General features: G+C 40.7%; 1 protein-coding gene across 1 annotated transcript in view; it reads left to right on the top strand.

Moving 5' to 3' along the window:
- The window catches only part of CLVS2 (clavesin 2), a 106,840-nt gene that overhangs the window by 60,773 nt on the left and 25,194 nt on the right, over nucleotides 1–20,873 (top strand). The window contains exons 3-4 of the mRNA XM_073627188.1: nucleotides 14,916–15,026; nucleotides 17,205–17,428. Coding sequence (XP_073483289.1) covers nucleotides 14,916–15,026; nucleotides 17,205–17,428 — 335 coding nt within the window. The remainder of the gene's footprint in view (nucleotides 1–14,915; nucleotides 15,027–17,204; nucleotides 17,429–20,873) is intronic.

Below are 20,873 nucleotides of genomic sequence, written 5' to 3' on the forward strand. Positions count from 1 at the left end.
CCTACTTACTCCATCCTATTGTGGCATTTTCGGGAGTTAATTCTGTGATCTCACGTATCCAGGAAACAATATTTCTTCCTATCGTGTACTTCTTTTCTAACCTCTGACTGGTTTATCTCCATTGTTATCCCTGAGCTCACCTGCTATACATAAGTGTGATTTGTTATTTATGGGTTCATTTTGGTGGTTACTACCATATTTACCTCTCCATGCTTGACTGGTTGCTGTTTTAGTTGGCAGTGGGGACCCCTTCTCTACTGCTACTCACACTCTCCTTCCTTTGAGATGGCACCTATGTTCACGTTTGATCGTTTACCGCTCCCTGCTCTGTATGTGAAGTTGATCAGTGCACACCAGTCCTGAAGAAGCAAGTCTTTATTGTGAAATGCGTTGACGTATAAGTGTGGAGCCATGCTGGGCCGCATTTTGATAATCCATACCGACATGATATTAACTAAAGCTACTGCTGTATTTTTATATCATTTTCAATATATTGTGGCTCGCTATCTACATATTTAAAGATTGGGTATCTGCTAGACATACTGGATGTAGAGGATGCTAGTATATTTTAATATTCATGTTTGTATATTCTTTTAAATATTTTGTAATTAAAATCCAATATTTTACATGAACTGCCTCATACTTTGCCTACAAAGTCCACTTTTTTGTTGAGAAGCTAGTTTAGCTTGTCTTCTTTTTCTCTGAAGCCACCTTGTGGTTTTTCTTGACATAGTTTATAAACCTAGACAGAAGGAGCTGGAGAATCCAGGAGACCTTGGATTTTAAATTGACAGATCAGGTAATATTGGAACACTAAAGCTGTTACGTTATTTTTGGGTGCAGGGACTTAGATGCATGCTTTTGGAGCTCTCATCAACATAGTGCCTAGAAACTTCTATAGAAGAGGGCTTGGGGAATGACTCTGACCACTATCATAAAATAAAGATTAAACCTTTAAGTTTGGGATTTGTGATGAAGTGAGACATGCAGACAGCTTCCATCATAAGAAGTGTCTACTACACGTTAAACAAGTAAAGAAACTTGATGCATTACATAGTTTAAACTGGGATATTCTGTTTTAAGATGTTATTGTGTTTCCACAGGTTTAGTGGAGGGCTTTATGAATCATTTTCATCAGTCCACTTCACCATAACATTTGTGTGAAAATGCAAACATTTACTTGTACTTTGGTTCCTTTTTCTGAGATATAATATATTTTAACACATTCCCATAAAATACTTAAAAAAAGGGGTTTTATTGTATGCAGAATACAAATCTGATAGGTTAAATGCTCTAATGCTAAAACTGACCTATACTGAAGAAATTCTATACTGTGTAAATTACAAATGTTAGTAAGAATTCCTATGTAGCAGCAATGCATGATCTTAGCCACTGTGACATTCATTTTTGTGATGTTTGCTTGCCATCTTTTTTTCTCTGTATTTGTAATCAATAAAATCATAGATTGTTTTCATTCTGAAGTTTGGAACCTAGATTACAAAACCACACAGCTCATTTGTTGATATTCCTTCATGTAGTGGAAGCTAAAATGTAGTTTGTCATCTTACAGACAGATCGATTTCTATAGAGGCGCCAAAATGACTTAGTGACCTTTTTTCTTGTCGGATTCTAATAGCTTCATGTGCCATCAATTAAGGCGAGTGACAATCTCTTGAAAAGATGTCCTCCTGAATAAAGCCTCTATGTCTTTGATACGCTTCAACATTTCCTCTGGCTTCTTCCATATCACTTGCAGTGTACACAGATTTCCATATGCATTAATCATGATGAGGCACATATTATGTAGTCAGTGGAACCTGAGAAGTGCTGATATTACGGGAGAAACAGCATTACAAGGAAAACCAACGTTGATAACCAGCTGAAGTTTAAGGGAACGCATACTGAGAAAATATAGTAATTATAATTGCTGACCTCTCCTTCTGAAACTATTAGTTGCCTATCTTATACTAAATAAATAGTTTTAGTGACTTTGGAGTAACTGACCAAAAGCACATGGAGTGACTAGATCTCATAAAATGTAGTATGTATTCATTAGAAAGAAGTACTATGAAAATGTACCAACGGCTTGCAAAATTAGAGTGCTATTAATAGAAGGTAGCCTTCATTCCATATCATTATTATTATTATTATTATTATTTAAAAGGGGGAACAAGGATTTGCCACAAGAATATAATTGTATCTACAATTAGCCTTTAGCTGATTCAAAAGCCTCCCAAAATGCCATGCTTTCTAACTCAAAAAGTTTAATCACCAACAGATTGAATCATTACTTTCTCTAGGATGCTTATAGACCCACAGGCATCACCAGTGGTTACAGAAAGGTCACAATGATGCCCTGTAATATACAAAGAAAAGTGACCCTGGAGGTGTCATTCTCTTCTATGTTCTTCAAATTTCAGCTTGAATGGATACTATGATTGTAAAATAACCCAGGGTTAGAAGGTTGAAACATAAAATGTTGCAGACGTTGCAGGCTGCATGTGCCCTTTGGGCCACCAGATGAGTATTACTACAGTAGGATGGCCAGACAAGTCTGTAATGTAAAGGTAAAGCCAAAACCCTTTATTTTAGTTTCATATAAAGCACAGGATGGTTAAAACCCATGCCAGGTTTCTTTTATGCTGTCTGTGTTCTGTAAGGAAGATTTCCCTTAACTTGAACCTGAATCTGAGACCAACAGGAAGTGGGAGGAAATTTCTCCAAAACTAGGGGAAATACCTTTTTAGACAGTTGTCACCAGAATAGATTTCCCCTTTGGATGTTTGCTGAATTGCTGTGACAGGACTGTAATCAGTTTATCTCAGTATTACTTTATTTCTGTTCTAATTTTCATTATTCTTAAAGAGGTTGTAAACCTCCATGTGTAATTTGTACCTATAGGTAAGCCTAAACTAAGGCTTACCTATAGGTACTGTAAATACCTCCTAAACATGCTCTGTTTAGGAGATATTTACTGTATACTGCACCAATGATGTCATTGGCGCATGCACTCTGAAGGAACGACCACCCATGCTTTTTCTTCAGGAGCGTGTGCCGTGACTGGTGGCTCCAGCACGCATGCGAGAGAGTAATGTCACGTGGCTCCAGCCAGTCACACAATTTGTGGTGCTCAGATACAGTTAACCTCCCTGGCGGTTTTCCCGAGTGTGGCTCGGGGTTAAAATTCAGTACCATTAGCGGTAACCCCGAGCCACACTCGGGATCGCATTGCAGGATCCTGGGGCGGCGTTACTTACCTTGTCCCCGGGATCCTGCGATGTCCCCCGCAGTGTCCGAGGGCTCCGTCCTCCTCCGAAGCCTCTCCGTGCCAGGCTCCGTTCCCTGCGAGCGGCGCGACGCACGGGGGCGGAGCCTGGCGGCAAATTCAAAAAAAAAAAAAAAGTAACACATACAGTACTGTAATCTTACAGATTACAGTACTGTATGAAATGATTTCACATCCCTTTTGTCCCCAGTGCTTTGGCCCATGCCCTGCATGCAGTTTTATATGATATATACTGTTCTTTCTGCCTGGAAACTGGAGATTGTCCATAGCAACCAAAAAGTGTCCCTTTACGTCAAAAGTGGCTTTAGACCAGCTAGAAAACAGCGATAGTAAATTAGAACACTTGCAGAATTGAGCGATAGTGAATTGTGGGGAAATTTATTTTATTACTATTTTTTTTTTTTTTTTTTAATTATTTATTTTTATTTATTATATTATAATTTATGTTTTTGTGTTTCAAACTTTATCATACCCGGGATATCTACTAGACTCTGGTTTGGACAGATTTAAGTGTGTTATTGTTAAGATTTACAGACCTCCAATATAAAAAGCCAAATTTCCATGCAAAATAATGGTACCGCTTTCAGCACCTAAAATCCGAAATAATCAATAATCATAGGTTAAGTTCCACTTTTACTCTGTTTTTAGTATCTGTCCCAGCGACAGTGTCAGTTATCAACTAAATCACTTATCACCTAAAATAATAATAATAAACTGATGAAGAAACACTTCAATATTTGCTCTGCATACTGCTGCAGTATTATAGTACAGTTTTCAACAGGCAAGTTTCCTATTCAGGATCTTGGAGCTGATACATTTACATATTTAGGAGATATTAACTACTAATGAAATACAAATATATACAAGATACTGGTAAGGGTACAAGAAATTCAGGGATGCGAGGTAGAGGAGATCAAGGCTGGGAATTAAAGCAGGAGCTAGGTAGAGGGGAGCAAGAGCGAGGCAGAGGAGTGCAGGCTGGATCTGGCAATCAGGAACAAACTGGTAGCAAGGAAGGGATCAGAATTGTGAAGCGCCAGGGGAAGGGAGGAGCAGCCTTAAGTAGCCCCCCGGCAGCTGAATACTAATTTGCCTGATTACCACAGCCTGCTGGTTCCTGGGAGACACCTGATGGTGGACACTGGAGCTGCAGCAAATAGCCAAGAACAGGATAGTGCCACCAGCATGTGAACTTAATCCTAACAGATCACCCCCCTTAAGGAGCAGCCTCTGGATGCTCCATAAGGCTCCACCACTGGGATCTGCATGCCGACTGGGTACCCCACTGCCAATGTCCGGAAGCTTGGTGCAGACCCCACAGTTGGGATTAACAAAGCCTCAGAACCATCAGCAGGTGGGAATTTAACCCAGTTAACAGAGTCCAGCTGGGCGGCAGCCCGGGAATATGCATAGTCTAGTGGGGCGGCAGCCCCAGGATCAGCATAGTCCAGTGAGGCGGTGGCCCCGGAATCAGCAGGCTGGGCAGCGTGCACTGGATCAACCGGCTGGGCAGCAGGCACTGGATCAACTGGCTGGGCAGCAGCCCGGGAACCAACATAGTCCAGTGGGGCAGCAGCAGGCCGGGAACCAGCATAGTCCAACAGGACCATGGCAAGCTTGGCAACAGATGACAGGTCACCCGTGGCAGGCTTGGTGACAGGTCACCCATGGCAGGCAGCAGCATGGTTGAGCAATGGACACCATCGGCAAGTGGCATCATGGAGGTAGGATGGACACCATCGGCAAACGTCAGCATGGGGAAGGAATAGACACCATTGGCAAGTAGCAGCATGAAGGAGGAATGGACACCATCAGCAAGCGGCAGCATGGGGGAGGAATGGACACCATAGGCAGGTGGCATCAGCATTGAGCAGGCATGGACCCCATCAGCAGGCGGCATCAGCATGGAGAAGGCATGGACCCCATCAGCAGGTGGCATCAGCATGGAGGAGGCATGGACCCCATCAGCAGGCGGCATCAGCATGGCAACATGGAGCAGGACTGGATCACATCGGCAGCAGTCATCAGCATGGAAGGGGACTGGATCGCATTGGCAGCAGTCATCAGCATGGGGGAGGACTGGATCGCATCGGCAGCGGTCATCAGCATGGAGGAGGACTGGATCGCATTGGCAGCAGTCATCAGCATGGAGGGGGGACTGGATCGCATTGGCAGCGGTCATCAGCATGGAGGAGGACTGGATTGCATCGGCAGCAGTTATCAGCATGGAGGAGGACTGGGCACCATGAGCAGAAGTCATCCACATGGAGGAGGACTGGGCACCATCAGCAGCATTCATCAGCATGGAGAAGGACTGGGCACAATCAGCAGGCAACACAGATGAGGCATAGTTGTAAGAGCAGGAGAAAAGTTTTGTTTATTTTTGGGCTTGGATACTGGAGTCCTGTACGTAGTTGCCTTGTGCTGACCAGAGTGTACTGCTGATGGAAAGGTAGTAATAGTACTGGGGGGAAATAGAGGGAAGAGTAGCAGAAGTACAGGAAGAGCCCTGAGACTGAGCCCTGGTGGCAGGGTATCTGATCTACAGGAAGTAAGGAATGCTCAGTAGCAGCAGAGGTTGCTAAGGGTAACAGAGGAACAGATTTTTGATCTTTAGCAGCAGATCTGACTTTATGTGACTCATCTTGCACTGGGGATATGATCTCTGACCAAGCTTGTAGCAGAGGGTGAACTAAAGTCAGTTTGTCTCTTCCTTGCTCACATTGCTCAATTAAACAGTGCACAGCAACCATCCCAAAAATCCCACCTGGTACATAGTAAACAGAGGAGTGAAAACATTGTGGCCCAGAGAGGTAAACTGAAATAGTAGCTCAGAACAGACCTGAAACAAAGGTTCTACTTCACTAAGTGAAAATCTACCCTCAACAGCTAAGGCATGTGCAGTCAGAATGCTTCCCACCAGCATTTCCTCAGTGAGATCCTACCAAAGTGAATGACAAAAATCCTCTACTGCAAGTTGCACATGGCAAATAACCTTTCCTCTAAGCACCTTGACAAAGGAAAAACAAAAATCCAAAGCAACTGGCTCCCAGTTCCCATGTTTAGCCGATCTGGTTGTTGGCTAGAGTCAAGATTATGTTAGGGATCAGCGGCTAAGGAGACCAGACATGTAGCTACACAAGCAAACTGAGACCAAACAAAGTATATATACTTAAGGTGATATTTAAAGTGAAAAATAGCAAACCATGAACACAGCAAACAGCAAATTTGAACAACCCCAAAGACAAACAAGAACCAAACACCCAAATGCAGAAGAACCAGAATAACTAACAAACCTAACTATTAATGAAATACAAATATATACAAGATACTGCTAAGGGTACAGGGAATGCAGGGATGTGGGGTAGAGGAGATCAAGGCTGTGAACTAAAGCAGGAGCTAGGCAGAGGGGGCAAGAGCAAGGCAAAGGAGTGCATCCTGGATCTGGCAATCAGGAACAAACTGGTAGCAAGGAAGGGATCAGAATCGTGACGTGCTAGGGAAAGGGAGGAGCAGCCTTAAGTAGCCCCCTGGCAGCTGAACACTAATTTGCCTGATTACCACAGCCTGCTGGCTCCTGGGAGACACCTGCTGGTGGACAATTGCTGGGGCAGGACTCAGTTTCTCTCAGTGCTACTTTATTCTTTTGTAGCTTTTTTATTATTCTACATATAAAAAAGTTTTCGTTAAACAATAAACATGTTGTACTTACCTGCTCTGTGCAAAGGTTTTGCACAGAGTGGCCGCCCAACCTCCACTTCTGGGTTCCCCGAATGGCACTCTCGGCTCCTCCTCCCATCCAAGTGCAAGCCGCTTCCTATGGGGGCACTTGTGTGAGCTCGATCCCAAGCTAGCTGTGTGCGTCTATTGACAGACACAGCGTGGATCGGCCCCACCCCACACTCCATTCTCATAGGAATTGATTTAAAGCAGCAGGAGCCAATGGCTCCCACAGCTGCCTCTGAGGAGTCCAGTGAGGAGAGAGAGAGAGAGCAATGCTGCTGCGCTGCACAGTGCTGGATTGAAATCAGGTATGCTCAACATGAATTTTTTTTTTTAGAGAGAATGCATTAAAGTAAAAAAACCTTTAGCCTTTACAACCACTTTAACTTATATAGAGATGTACCTGTCTAGGTTTAAAGGATAAGTTCACCTTTTATAACATGCCATATGTTACACCCATATTCAGGGGGTAACATGTAACATGCTACTGCTCCAGTCCCCCCCCCCCCCCCCCAGAGTTCCTGTTGTGAAAGCAGGCCAGGGATCTTCACTCTGCGCATGCTGTCAAAATTAATTTGGAGAGTTTGATAAATGGGAGAAACTACAAGTATCAACAGCCTTTGTGACTGTCAGGTTATAGTTCTCAATGAACTACCAGGGCGCTGAACACGCATAATAGAGGGTTGTGGATATCTGGTCACCATGTGCAGGAAAAAGTAAGTCAAAGTATTTAAAGTAAAGATTTTCTTACTTGAAGATAGCTTTAGCTAGGTCGGAAACCCATTGCAACAGAGGAAAGAAGGAGACCAAAACACCCCCAGTATGGTAGAGATGATCTTCTCATCCTCCCCATGTATCCTCCACAGGACCCAAGTTACAAGCTGCAACTGGTGTGGCAAGATGTTACACCCAATGGGGTTTAAAGCAAATCCACTTTGCACTACAATGCACTGCAAGTGCGATTGGAAGTGCAGTCGCTGTAGATCGGAGGGGGACATGCAAGAAAAATAAAGAACAGCATTTTTGCGTGTACAAGATTGGATGATAAAATCAGCAGAGCTTCCCCTAATTTCAGATCTTTCCCTCAGATTTACAGCAACTGCACTTCCAAGTACACTCGCAGTGCACTTGTAGTGCAGAGTGGATTTACATTTAGTAAATCAACCCCAGTGTGTACTTCTGTCTCCAAACTAAAGGGTATTAGTAAATTAATCTAACCAATGGTTACATTTATTTACTAATTCCCTGTAGTGTTCTCTGGACATGTTACAATGTATTTCTTGTTACAAAGACATATGTATTTCCTATGGTCCTCAGCTCTGTGGCTATTGCCCATAATATATGAACATTCGTTCAGAGAAGCAAATAGTCTTAAGAACATTCATTTTTGTCCAATTTGCAATGAGCAAATGTACATGCAGATTCACTGAACAAATGGCTATACATTTTCTTTTAAACCACTTGACTTTTATATTATCTAGTAGACATTCCTCTTTTGATAATACTTACCTTAATAATTTCACATTTATATAAAATATTTTAAATTGTCTTAATCGCTTCCCGACCACCTCACGCAGATATACTGCGGCAGAAGGGCACGTACAGGCAGATTAACGTACCTGTACGTTGCCCTTTAAGAGGCGGCTTGCAGGCACCTGTGCCGCCGCGAGCTCTGTGAGTGTGATCCCGGGTCCCGCGGACTCGATGTCCGCGGGGATACCCCCAATCATCTCACGGAGAGGAAGAATAGGGAAATGCTTATGTAAACAAGCATTTCCCGTTCTGCCTAGAGACACTGACACTGATCACTGCTCCCTGTAATTAGGAGCGGTGATCAGTATTGTGTCACACATAGCCCATCCCCCCCACAGTTAGAATCACTCCCTAGGACACACTTAACCCCTACAGCGCCACCTAGTGGTTAACCCCTTCACTGCCAGTCACATTTACACAGTAATCAATGCATTTTTAATCACACTGATCACTGTATAAATGTGAATGGTCCCAAAATAGCGGCAAAAGTGTCCGAGCTGTCCATCATAATGTTGCAGTCATCATAAAAATCACTGATCGCCACCATTACTAATAAAAAAAAATTATTAAAAAAAATGCCATAAAACTATCCTCTATTTTGTAGATACTATAACTTTTGCGCAAACCAATCAATAAACGGTTATTACGATTTTTTTTACCAAAAATATGTAGAAGAATATGTATCGGCCTAAACTGAGGAAAAAAATGTTTTTTTTTATATATTTTTTGGGGATATTTATTATAGCAAAAAGTAAAAAATATGGCTTTTTTTTCAAAATTGTCGCTCTTTTTTTGTTTATAGCGCAAAAAATAAAAACCGCAGAGGTGATCAAATACCACCAAAAGAAAGCTCTATTTGTGGGAAAAAAAGGACATCAATTTTGTTTGGGAGCCACGTCGCATGACCGCGCAATTGTCAGTTAAAACAATGCAGTGCTAAATCTCAAAAAGTGCTCTGGTCTTTGGCCAGCCAAATGGTCAGGGCTTAAGTGGTTAAAATACATATAAACTAAGGTCTGACAGTGCCAGTGTGAAAGATGCACAGGCATACGGCTCTAGAGCAGGTCTTGGGTTGTAGTTAAACTGCTAGAGCCATTATTGTGCTGAAGTTAGCAAACATAGAGAATTGCCAAACCAAGTACATAGGACTTTGCAATCTAAAATCTATAAAGTTGTCCTACAATCTTCTAATTTATGAATATTTCACATACAGCTTTCAGACAATTTAAAGTGCTTCTAAATGTTCAGCCTGAAATTTTGTGCCCTATAACTAACCACTTTACTTGTCTTTACGAAACTTTCACTTAAATCACCTGTATGTTTGCTTTTTAATTATGTCTGCGCCACACTCATTACTGACTCTCAGATCCAAACACCTGTGTGGCAGGTTGCACTAACATATATTTGTATGAAAGGTCAAAGTCAGAGGAGTGTATGAGGGAGATTCAGTTGTGACTATAGTTTAGGCTCTGACACAACAAAAATATATGTCCACCTCATGACTTTTACCTTATTGCTTTTACAAATGGTAGCTTAATTTTTCTGTTCTGAAAGAAGCAAATATCCAAATGATTTCCATATGGCTATGGCAACCATATATTCCATTATAATTTAAGGAGAACGTCTCTTAAACAAAACCAAAAACTGCTAAAGATATAAACTACAGACACCTAGAAGAGCCTACACATGTCAAACAAAACCAAATAAAATTCCCAGCTCAACTTACCGACCAACCTGCAACCAACCGAGTTATCCTGTCTAACAGTGTGCATTAACAAAAGGGTTTCGTTTGCAAACATATGCAAATACAAGTGTAAGCTGCAGAACCACTTCACTTCACTGCACCCCTCCAAGCTCACCTGCCCTCTGCCTATCCATTATAATGCAAGTGCTACGTGCTCTACTATGGAGGCTTTCAATATTTAGAGTTAGGACTGTAGATATGGCTGAATGCCAGGCTATTTTGATAGGCAAAGCTCTGACACTTTGGAATAGTATTTGAGCTTGCTGATAGTTCTCATCCCCATTCACCCCCATTGGACTATTACTATGATGAACTGCCTCATTCCAATAGGAAGCGGTGTGCAAGCTTCACCACTGTGAGGAGGTACTAGAGCTTTGCTTGTCAGAATGGCCTAACATTTGGCTGCATCTGTAAACTTGCAGGTATGTGCCTCTAGGTGCTCACACTTTATGCCTGCAGCAGTTTTTATTTTCCTTCCAACAATAGGGTTTTTTTAATTAGATTTCCAGACTTTTTTTTCTTTTTGGGGGTTTTAAATGTAGGCAGGGTATGATACTTTGTTAGTTTTTTTTTTTGGCAGTGACACTGTAAACTGTAAGATGTGTCATCCACCTGGCTGTGCTATTTGAGGGGGTTGTGTAAATCTCAGAACTGGTTCAATAAAAATACAATCTCTTTATATGTATTTCATATTTGTACAATATTTAACAGTTTTCCTGGAGTTCAGCTTAAAGGCTAGGTTCACCTTTCTGAATATGTTACACCCATATTTAGGGTGTAACATATACAGCATGCACCCACTCCCCCCCTGGTGCTTCCCTCCCTGTGACAGAAGGCAGGGGATTCTCTCCCCACACAAGCTGTCAAAAATTAAAAACAGTGCAGTCAATATGGGGTTCCATCCATGCAGCCACATCATTCATATACAGTTTCCTGTGAATGAATAGACTGCAAGTACCATCAGCCTTTGTGCCTGATGGCTTGTAGTTCTCAATGAACTGGTGAGCGATCTCGCAGTTCATTGATATTTCTGCTTTTGAGTAACTGCCTGCCCATGTCGGAGGTATGGGCAGACAGCAATCCTGAGAGTCTGCAGGAGCCTCGCATTACACCTGTGATCTGCTGATCATGGGTGCAATATTCTGCAGGCTCCTTAGAAAAAACATAATAAATAAATGCACATTTTTTACCTGCAAAAAAATGTGCATTTAATTTTTTTATTTTTTTCAAAAGGTGAACTTTAAGGTTACATAGTTACATAGTAGGTGAGGCTGAAAAAGACACAAGTCCATCAAGTCCAACCTATATGTGTGATTATATGTCAGTATTACATTGTATATCCCTGTATGTTGTGGTCGTTCAGGTGCTTATCTAATCGTTTTTTTAAACTATCGATGCTCCCCGCTGAGACCACCAACTGTGGAAGGGAATTCCACATCCTTGCCACTCTTACAGTAAAGAACCCCCTACGTAGTTTAAGGTTAAACCTCCTTTCTTCTAATTTTAATGAGTGGCCACGTGTCTTGTTAAACTCCCTTCCTCGAAAATGTTTTATCCCTATTGTGGGGTCACCAGTGCGGTATTTATTAATTAAAATCATATCCCCTCTCAAGCGTCTCTTCGACAGAGAGAATAAGTTCAGTGCTCGCAACCTTTCCTCATAACTAATATCCTCCAGACCCTTTATTAGCTTTGTTGCCCTTCTTTTACTCACTCCATTTCCAGTACATCCTTCCTGAGGACTGGTGCCTAGAACTGGACAGCATACTCTAGGTGCGGCCGGACCAGAGTCTTGTAGAGTGGGAGAATTATTGTTTTATCTCTGGAGTTGATCCCCTTTTTAATGCGTGCCAATATTCTGTTTGCTTTGTTAGCAGCAGCTTGGCATTGCATGCCATTGCTGAGCCTATCATCTATTAGGACCCTCAGGTCCTTTTCCATCCTAGATTCCCCCAGAGGTTCTCCCCCCACTGTATAGATTGCTTTCATATTTTTGCCACCCAAATGCATTATTTTACATTTTCCTGCATTAATCTCATTTGCTATGTAGTTGCCCACCCCATTCATTTGTTCAGATTTTTTTGCAAGGTGATGCTTTAAGTCTAATGCCCCGTACACACGAGCGGAAATTCCGTCAGCAAAAGTCCGATGAAAGCTTTTGGTCCGAAAATGCGACCATCGGACTTTTGCTGGCGGAATTCCAGCCAGCAAAAGATTGAGAGCATGTTCCCAATTTTTCGGTCGGAAAAAGTTCCGATCTAAAATTTCGATCTCTGTACCAATACTGATGCGCAAAATTCCTACGCATGCTCAGAAACAATTCGACGCATGCTCGGCATTGAACTTCATTTTCTCGGCTCGCCATAGTGTTGTACGTCACCGCGTTCTTGACGGTCGAAAGTTCAGCGAACTTTTGTGTGACCGTGTGTATGCAAGCCAAGCTTGAGCGGAATTCCGTTGAAAATACCATCCAAGATTTTGTCAGACGGAAATTCCGCTCATGTGTACACGGCATTCATGCGTGTTTTTGTGTGTTGTCCTTTAGCTAACTTGTAGTAGAGATAACCCTACAATACTGATTATATCCAAATAATGTGGGATAATATGTGTATTTGCATTTAGTGGTTGAAAATAATAGTGACAGACTAGGCAAAATCTAGCCTGGTTAGTTGTCACTTTCCCAAGAAAGAACAGGCAGGGGAAATGTCTGGCATGGTCATGTAGCAGCTAAAGACTTAAGCATCCCCTGATCTAACCTTAGTAAGTCAGATCAGGCAAACATTCTCTGAAGTCAGCAAACACTTTAAGCCCAATTACACTTTTAATTTGTATTTTTAGGCGGTTAGACATTTGAAAAATAAAAAGATGAAATACTCACCTCCTCTCCTGTGATGACCTTGCAGTAATTTATTTCTGCCACTAGATGTTGCCAGTCTTTTAAGTTGAATTATACCCACCTGGGAAGGGAGGGGGAATCAAAATGGCACTATGCACTCACGATACAATGATGCAGAATGCAGTGTTGCAACACTGAGAACTGTCCAGCGCTGGGAGGAATAGACCTGTCTAAAAACATTAAAATAAAGGTATGTAAAACACAAAAGCAAAAATGCATACAGGGATGGGTGCATCCAATGGTTTAGGAGGAGGATTAGGGGATGAGAGCCTGCCATTGCTGACCTATCTGTCTAAAAATGATAGGTTCCTTACCTTATTGCAAGGTAAATAACTCATCAGGAACAATTATTTAAATCAAGATTTTGGATTTTGCTGCTGTCTTTCCTCAGTTCAGTTTGCCATATCAGTCTCTCAAAAAGTATAGAAGTCAGAGGATCTGCATAACTACCAAACAACCAGAATTTTTTAGGAGGTTTGCAATGCCTTCCTTCGGTGTATATTTTTCCCTTAAGGAATGGGTACCCAGGTTGACTTCTTTCGAGAATACTTATCTACTCTACTGCTGTTTCTAACTGTTTTTTTTTTAAACATCCAATTTCCCTCCCCTGCTCATTGTTAAGTGTTTTTATTGATGCATTATGGGGCTGTACCTTTTCTAAAATATGTGTGACTGAGTGCCACAATATCTTGTTATCCAAAAGTATAATGTCTGGTTTAAAATTTGGATAAACTAAAATGTCTTCATTTTTCCCACAGGACACTTTTTATTGCTTAAGCCAATGTTTGCCTCTTAATTGCTGTTTAAATATATATTTATGGAAAGATGTCTTTAATTACACGTTTCAGTTTGTTCACACTCATTGCCAGTTATTTAGCAACAAAGGGCAGATTAAGTAAGCTAGATAAGACAAAAATAGCAAAGTATTTACAGGCTGCACACAGCACGCTCAAGGGGAACCCAAAGGCAAGAGTAAATTATACATAAAACCAGATTTTCATTTAATGGGTGGTAGGTTTGTGGATCATTTTCTAGGTTGTTCAAAGGCAAATACTTCTTATAGATAAATATGTACAAGGAATGCAGTTTCTGGTTTTATCCTTGATATTCTCATAACAAATCCATTGACACTGGACATGTAATCTTTCTTCACTGTTGCTCAGGTCTCTTACTAGAAGATCCTTATCCATCTTTGATTGTGCAGTCTACTCATTTGTCATCAGCCAGTGTGTTCTCCACATGTTCCTGTGAGATCTTGATACAGCATGTGCCTTCTTTCTAGTTCAATCTATCACCAAGGTGCATAAGCTGTAGGTTGAGAGCCCAAATGGGGTAGTATAAAAGGTTTTGAGCACCCACATTACTCACCATAGCCAGGTAGGTCAGTAAGCTCACTTCTTTGAGTCGAATAAGCAATACAGCATGGTCACCGACACTCCCACAGCCTGGCAAGTGACCAGTGTAGGAATATCACTACACCGATAAGGTAATCATGCTGCTCAGTCTGCTCTTTACTGCTGTCGGCGAGTTAGATTGACAACATTATGTACTAGAATCTGTCTAGATTACCCCACTGTCCCTCTCTTTTAAGGACTCAGTTAAATAGCTGGATTTAATGATAATATGTTGCCCAACTAAATCCCAATTTGAAGCAAATTCATATTGAAAACATCATGCTTTTGTCTTGTTTATTCACATACAGTAAATACATTTTATTTTATTTTATGTTTCAGGATAGTTTTCCAGCTCGATTTGGAGGGATCCATTTTGTTAATCAGCCATGGTATATTCATGCCTTATACACAGTTATTCGACCCTTCCTAAAGGAAAAGACAAGAAAGAGGGTAATTTTATTATATCACATGATAACGTGTGTATGCTGCATTAAACATATTTCTTTTTACCATAACCTTACAATATTGCTACTTAATATAGTGTGAGCAGCAGAAAAATAACTTAGATCTGCCAAATCATGAAAGAGGACATCATAGCTTGTATAGCTATTGTTATGACAGTGTGCATGTATCAACAAAGGCATGCAATTTAACAATGAGTTATTGGGCAACAGTATTTTCAGAGATAGTGAGCCTTTGATGAATCTTTAGTTTTTTTACCCTAAATGTGAAACAAAACATTGCAATCACAATGTGCATTGTCCTAGTAAGTGCAAAAGCGTTAAAAGTGCATAAAAGTGCATCTCTGCCAGGCCAACACAGGGCCTGTGGAGATGAAGCATTTTATAACTCAGGACAGGCTTATTTAAGACCACCATACATGGTTCGAATCTAATCTCACCCGGCTCATCAGGAACCAACCAAGATTCAAACTGTTAATGGGTTGGCTGAATATACAAAGTTGATTGATCGATCAACTTGGGTACAACCAGCCTGCCAGAGTCGCTTACGATTATCACTGTCCTTTCCTGGCGGGAACTTCTTCCCCCAGCCACCTCTCCCCCCGCAAGGAACAGAAAATGGCTCGGCAGGAGCACACTGTCTGTGTTGATGGGGGAATCCTGTGAATTTCTATGATTTTTTTCTGTGGTTCAGCTCATTACATGTGCACTTACTACAGTGTAATCAGCGGGAAAAATCCAACACCTATGTTTGAACCATTAGCCTGAATTAGATGAGGTGGCCAACTATCTATATTTACCGCACCTTACTTCTTGCTTCTGGAAATGCAGCATCTCATTCCAAAGTTAATTTTAAACAAATTGAGACCCTGGTGTTCATTTAAAAACAGCACATGTACCTCTTACTTATCAACGTTTCGGAGGTGACTATCTGGGGAACCCCTATTTTAAAGTAGGCTTCCAGTTTCTTTTTTTGGGGGGTTGGGGCCCCTACTAACAAATATACCAGACCCTCATCTAGGATAAGGCTTTGGTATATAAGAAGGGAATCTCTGGCTTACAAGCAAAACAGAGCACTGGGGACAAGTATTTACCAACAATTTCAGCACCATTTGCTTTTCTTTGTAAATGTCAGTTTTGCTGTAGTAGGTTGTATACAAAGTATAGATGTGTCACTTCACAAGCAGGTTCAGGGCATCTTCAAAGAATGTAATTTAAAGGAATTTTGCATTTTGAATGCTTCACTTTAGCCATTATTAACATTGCTAAGGTATCATTTTAGTCAGAATACTATCCAATCACATTCCAAAGCTTCAACCTCCGCAACATCTCTAAACTACGTCCCTTTCTAAACAATGAAACCACAAAGCTCCTGATTCACTCCCTGGTTATCTCTCGCCTCGACTACTGCAACTCCCTCCTCATTGGCTTACCTTTAAATAGACTATCCCCCCTTCAGTCCATCATGAATGCTGCTGCCAGACTCATCCACCTTACAAACCGCTTAGTGTCTGCTACCCCTCTCTGCCAATCCCTCCACTGGCTACCACTCACCCAACGAATTAAATTCAAAATACTAACAATAAGTTACAAAGCCATCTACAACTCTGCCCCCAGCTACATCACTAGCCTAGTCTCAAAATAGCAACCTAATCGCCACCTCCGTTCCTCCCAAGACCTTCTGCTCTCTAGCTCCCTCATCACCTCCTCCCATATCCACCTCCAGGACTTCTCCCGAGCCTCTCCCATCCTCTGGAATTCGCTACCCCAATCTGTCAGACTGTCTCCAAATTTATCCACCTTTAGGCGATCCCAGAAAACTTTCCTCTTCAGAGAAGCCTATCCTGCCTCCATCTAACAACTGAACTATTTTCTCCATTAGCTCATCCCCCACAGCTATTACCCTTTTGTATAACTTGACCCTCCCTCCTAGATTGTAAGCTCTAACGAGCAGGGACCTCTGATTCCTCCTGTATTGAATTGTATTGTACTTGTATTGTCTGCCTTAATGTTGTAAAGCGCTGCGTAGACTGTCGGCGCTATATAAATCCTGTATAATAATAATAATAATAATAATATGAAAAATAATATGACATTTGGTTACATTTGTCCTTTACATCCTCCTAAACACCAGTTACAAACTTCTAAATAATGCATTTTTTTACAGATATTTTTGCATGGTAATAATCTCAACAGTCTGCATCAGCTGATCCACCCAGAGATCCTACCTTCTGAGTTTGGAGGAATGTTGCCCCCTTATGACATGGGAACATGGGCAAGAACACTTTTGGATCATGAGTATGATGATGAAACTGATTATAATGTGGACTCATATACTATGCCAACAAAAGTAGAAGTGGAAAAAGATTTATCTCCTAAAAACATGAAGAGGTATGTTAATGCCAATGTAACGTGGACCTTTGGGTAAATGAACATGCCTGCATTGATAAATTTCTGACATCACAATATACAGTTACAATTTTGATCTTTAAAAGTGCAGCTTTTACTTATAAAATGAAGTCCCTGAGCTCCAGTCAGTGACTTTACCTAGGCTCAAATGATGTTAGCAGTCTGCTGCAGGCAGGAGGATCATTTTCTCATTCTTCTGTCCTCCAGTGATCAGGCTGCAAAACTGTCATTTTTTTGTATTTTTTTTTTGGGTTCAATGATAATGCAAAAGAAAAACAACATAGTCAATAGAATGGAAGCAATTATGGCATATAACATATGTGTCATCAGAGTAAGTCATATATCACAGTGACCAGTGACATACTTTTGAAAAACTCAACAAAGAAGAAAAGGAAAAAGCCCTCCAACACAAGTAAACAATACGTGCATTTAGGGTTGATGCCCTAAAAGAAAGCATGGATGGGGAAGCTCCTGAGACACTCCACCCAGAGGAGAGGAACAGAATTTCAGAGCGCCTCTAGGGTTTTAAATCAGTGATAAGGCCCCGCTGATAATATGTAATCAAACACTGTGATTTTTAGAAAATCACAAGGTGGGAGACTAGCAGGGGGGTGATCTGTATCTGGCATTTGTGAACATAGTAAATAACGTCATAAGATAGTCACATAGTTAGTCAGGTTGAAAAAAGACACAGGTCCAGCCAGTTCAACCAAGATATACATGATTGTGTATTTGACCCAGTGGGGTTAATTTACCAAAAGTGGAGAGGGAAAAATCTGGTACAGCCAATTAGCTTCTAACTTCAGCTTGTTCAAATAAGCTTTAACAAAAAAAAACAAAAAAAATGGAAGCTGATTGGTTTCTATGCAGAGCTGAATAAGATTTTACACTCTCTAGTGTTATTAAATCAACCCCAGTGTGCCAGTCCATAAAATAGATGTCCAAACACAGGAACAAAGAGAGCACAGGATTTAGATTTTCTAAGGGTTACTGAAAATGTCACTGGGCATGTTGGTTCTGGTTTGGCAGCAGTCCACAAACAGGGAAATAACCCAGAGTTGAGAATCCACATACAGTACATACAGTTCGATGTCAGTACCAAATGAATATCAAAGAGCTCACGGTTTTGAATGATAAAATATTTTTTTCTGCCAGAAAGCAGTTTTTTCATTAAAAACCTTGGGCTGTTGGATGTTTGTTTGTTGCTCTCATTGTACTGTATGTATTAAGAAACAGATGTGATCCTGGATGATGCCTGGACAAAGATGGCACAGTCTTTCTGGAAGGAAAAACAGATGCAGACATTGTCAGGGGGAATACAGTGATACCATGATGCTAGGCTCACTTTAAAACAGAAAAGTAAAATATAAAAAGTCATCTAACTGCTATAAATTCTCACATTGCACCATTGATTTGGTTTTCTTTGCAATGCTGCCACTTTCTAGCAGGTCTCATTATATGTTTTTTTTTTTTTTTTTTTGTCAACCAAGTATACCATGTAACTAAAAATGGCAACATAGCCATTTCTCCAACACCATTATTCCACACTCTGATTAGTTGACAGCTTTCAAGAGACAATATGTCTTTCGTGTTGTTAAATTATTTATATTGTGTGTCCATGTTTGACAGTTATAACACAACATGAAAAAAGAATACAAGTTAAAAGAAGCCTGTTATAAAAGGAACAAGGGATCTGTCATTACCAACTGACTTTTGAAAGTAGAGGATCCAGGATTGATGTTATCCTTATCTTGGCTTCAGGACCTACTCACTGTCTTCAATAGTGGTGATCTTTCAATACAAGATAGCAATGGCAGCTTACATATGTCTATCCTGAGAGATTCATTTGAAGCTGTCCATTTAAAGTTCAACCATAAACTGTAAAGGGTTAAGTTAAAAAAATTATGAATTCAAGATATGAAATATCTATATAAAAAATTGATAGAAGTGGAGTAAGAAGTGACATTGCTGCTATCTGCAGATAATGATGATGTTTTTGCCTCTTCCATCTGTGAATTAGAGCTCACCCTTGCTTCTTTCACTGGTTAATGACAAGTATTATAAATCAATATCAGCAACTTAATGTCCACTCTGTTAGGAAGAAATAGATAGTTGCATTGGGAAACACTACTTCCATTACCTCATAATAATCTGCACATGTGATGGAAAGTGGAAAAGTGTGGCTGAAAAGTGGATTATATGAGGGGCTACATTTTCTCTGATATTGTACAGGTCCATGAACAGAAAGCATGAGATAACATTTTGGACAGGTTGCACATTTTACCATTAGTTTATGCCCCTATCCTAACCTGTGTTGATCTGTAATAAAAATGTATGAGGAAGGTCCAGTATGAGCTGGACCACCTAAAAAGTTCCAATTAAGAGTTGATTTACTAAAGTCAAATGGACTGTGCACTTTGCCAAGTGCATTTTCCCCAGAGCTTAGTAAATGAGCAGAAGCTGACTTCCATCATCCAATCACGTGCAAGCAAAATGCTGTTTTTTTTATTTCCCTTGCATGTGATTGGATAACCTTTGCAAAGTGAAGCTTTACCTTATTTACTAAGCTTTGGAGCAACTGCACTTGCAGAGTGCACAGTCTATTTGCCTTTAGTAAATCAACCTCATAGTGTTGGGGGTTCAGAGGAAGACAGAGGTGTTTCTTTATTGTCTATTAAGGGATACAGGAATTTAGATAAATTTGAGTTATACTGTGTTCTTTGTAATGGCCAATGAGAATTGACCCTTATCTCAAGCTGACATGGAGCATGGATGTATACCTCTTATCTTTACCCTAAGGTCACCCAACAGATGCTTACCGGCTAGGTAGTGCTGGTAGCAGGACTGACAGCTGAATTGTACTGGAGACTGAACTGGCAGCAAGCTGTACTGGTAGGAATGAGATGAATACAGAACTGTAGCAGACTGGACTAGTAACAGACTGAACTGGTAGCAGACTGTATTATTATTAATAAACAGGATTTAAATAGTGCCAACAGTTTGCACAGCACTTTACAACATGAGGGCAGACAGTACACTTACAATACAAATCAATACAGGAGGAATCAGAGGGTCCTGCTCGTTAGAGCTTACAATCTAGAGGGACTGAACTGTAGAATATTTATTTGATAAGAACATCATGCACAGCCAATGTATTTTGGAAGAAAGGACTTCCCCTTCAAAGTTAACATGTAAAGAAAACAAAAAAATATATATCTAGAACTAAGAAGGAAAGATAGTAATCTTTATCATAAAATAGGAGTATTAGTAGTGGTCAGTAGTGGATCGATCGATCTATCTATCTATCTATCTATCTATCTATCTATCTATCTATCTATCTATCTATCTATCTATCATTTCATGAACAAACTGTGCAAATTGTTGTAGTTATTTATGTCCAGTATGCTAATAATAATTCTAACACCTA

Source organism: Aquarana catesbeiana, linkage group LG04, assembly GCF_042186555.1.
Source record: "Aquarana catesbeiana isolate 2022-GZ linkage group LG04, ASM4218655v1, whole genome shotgun sequence".
Taxonomy (NCBI): domain Eukaryota; kingdom Metazoa; phylum Chordata; class Amphibia; order Anura; family Ranidae; genus Aquarana; species Aquarana catesbeiana.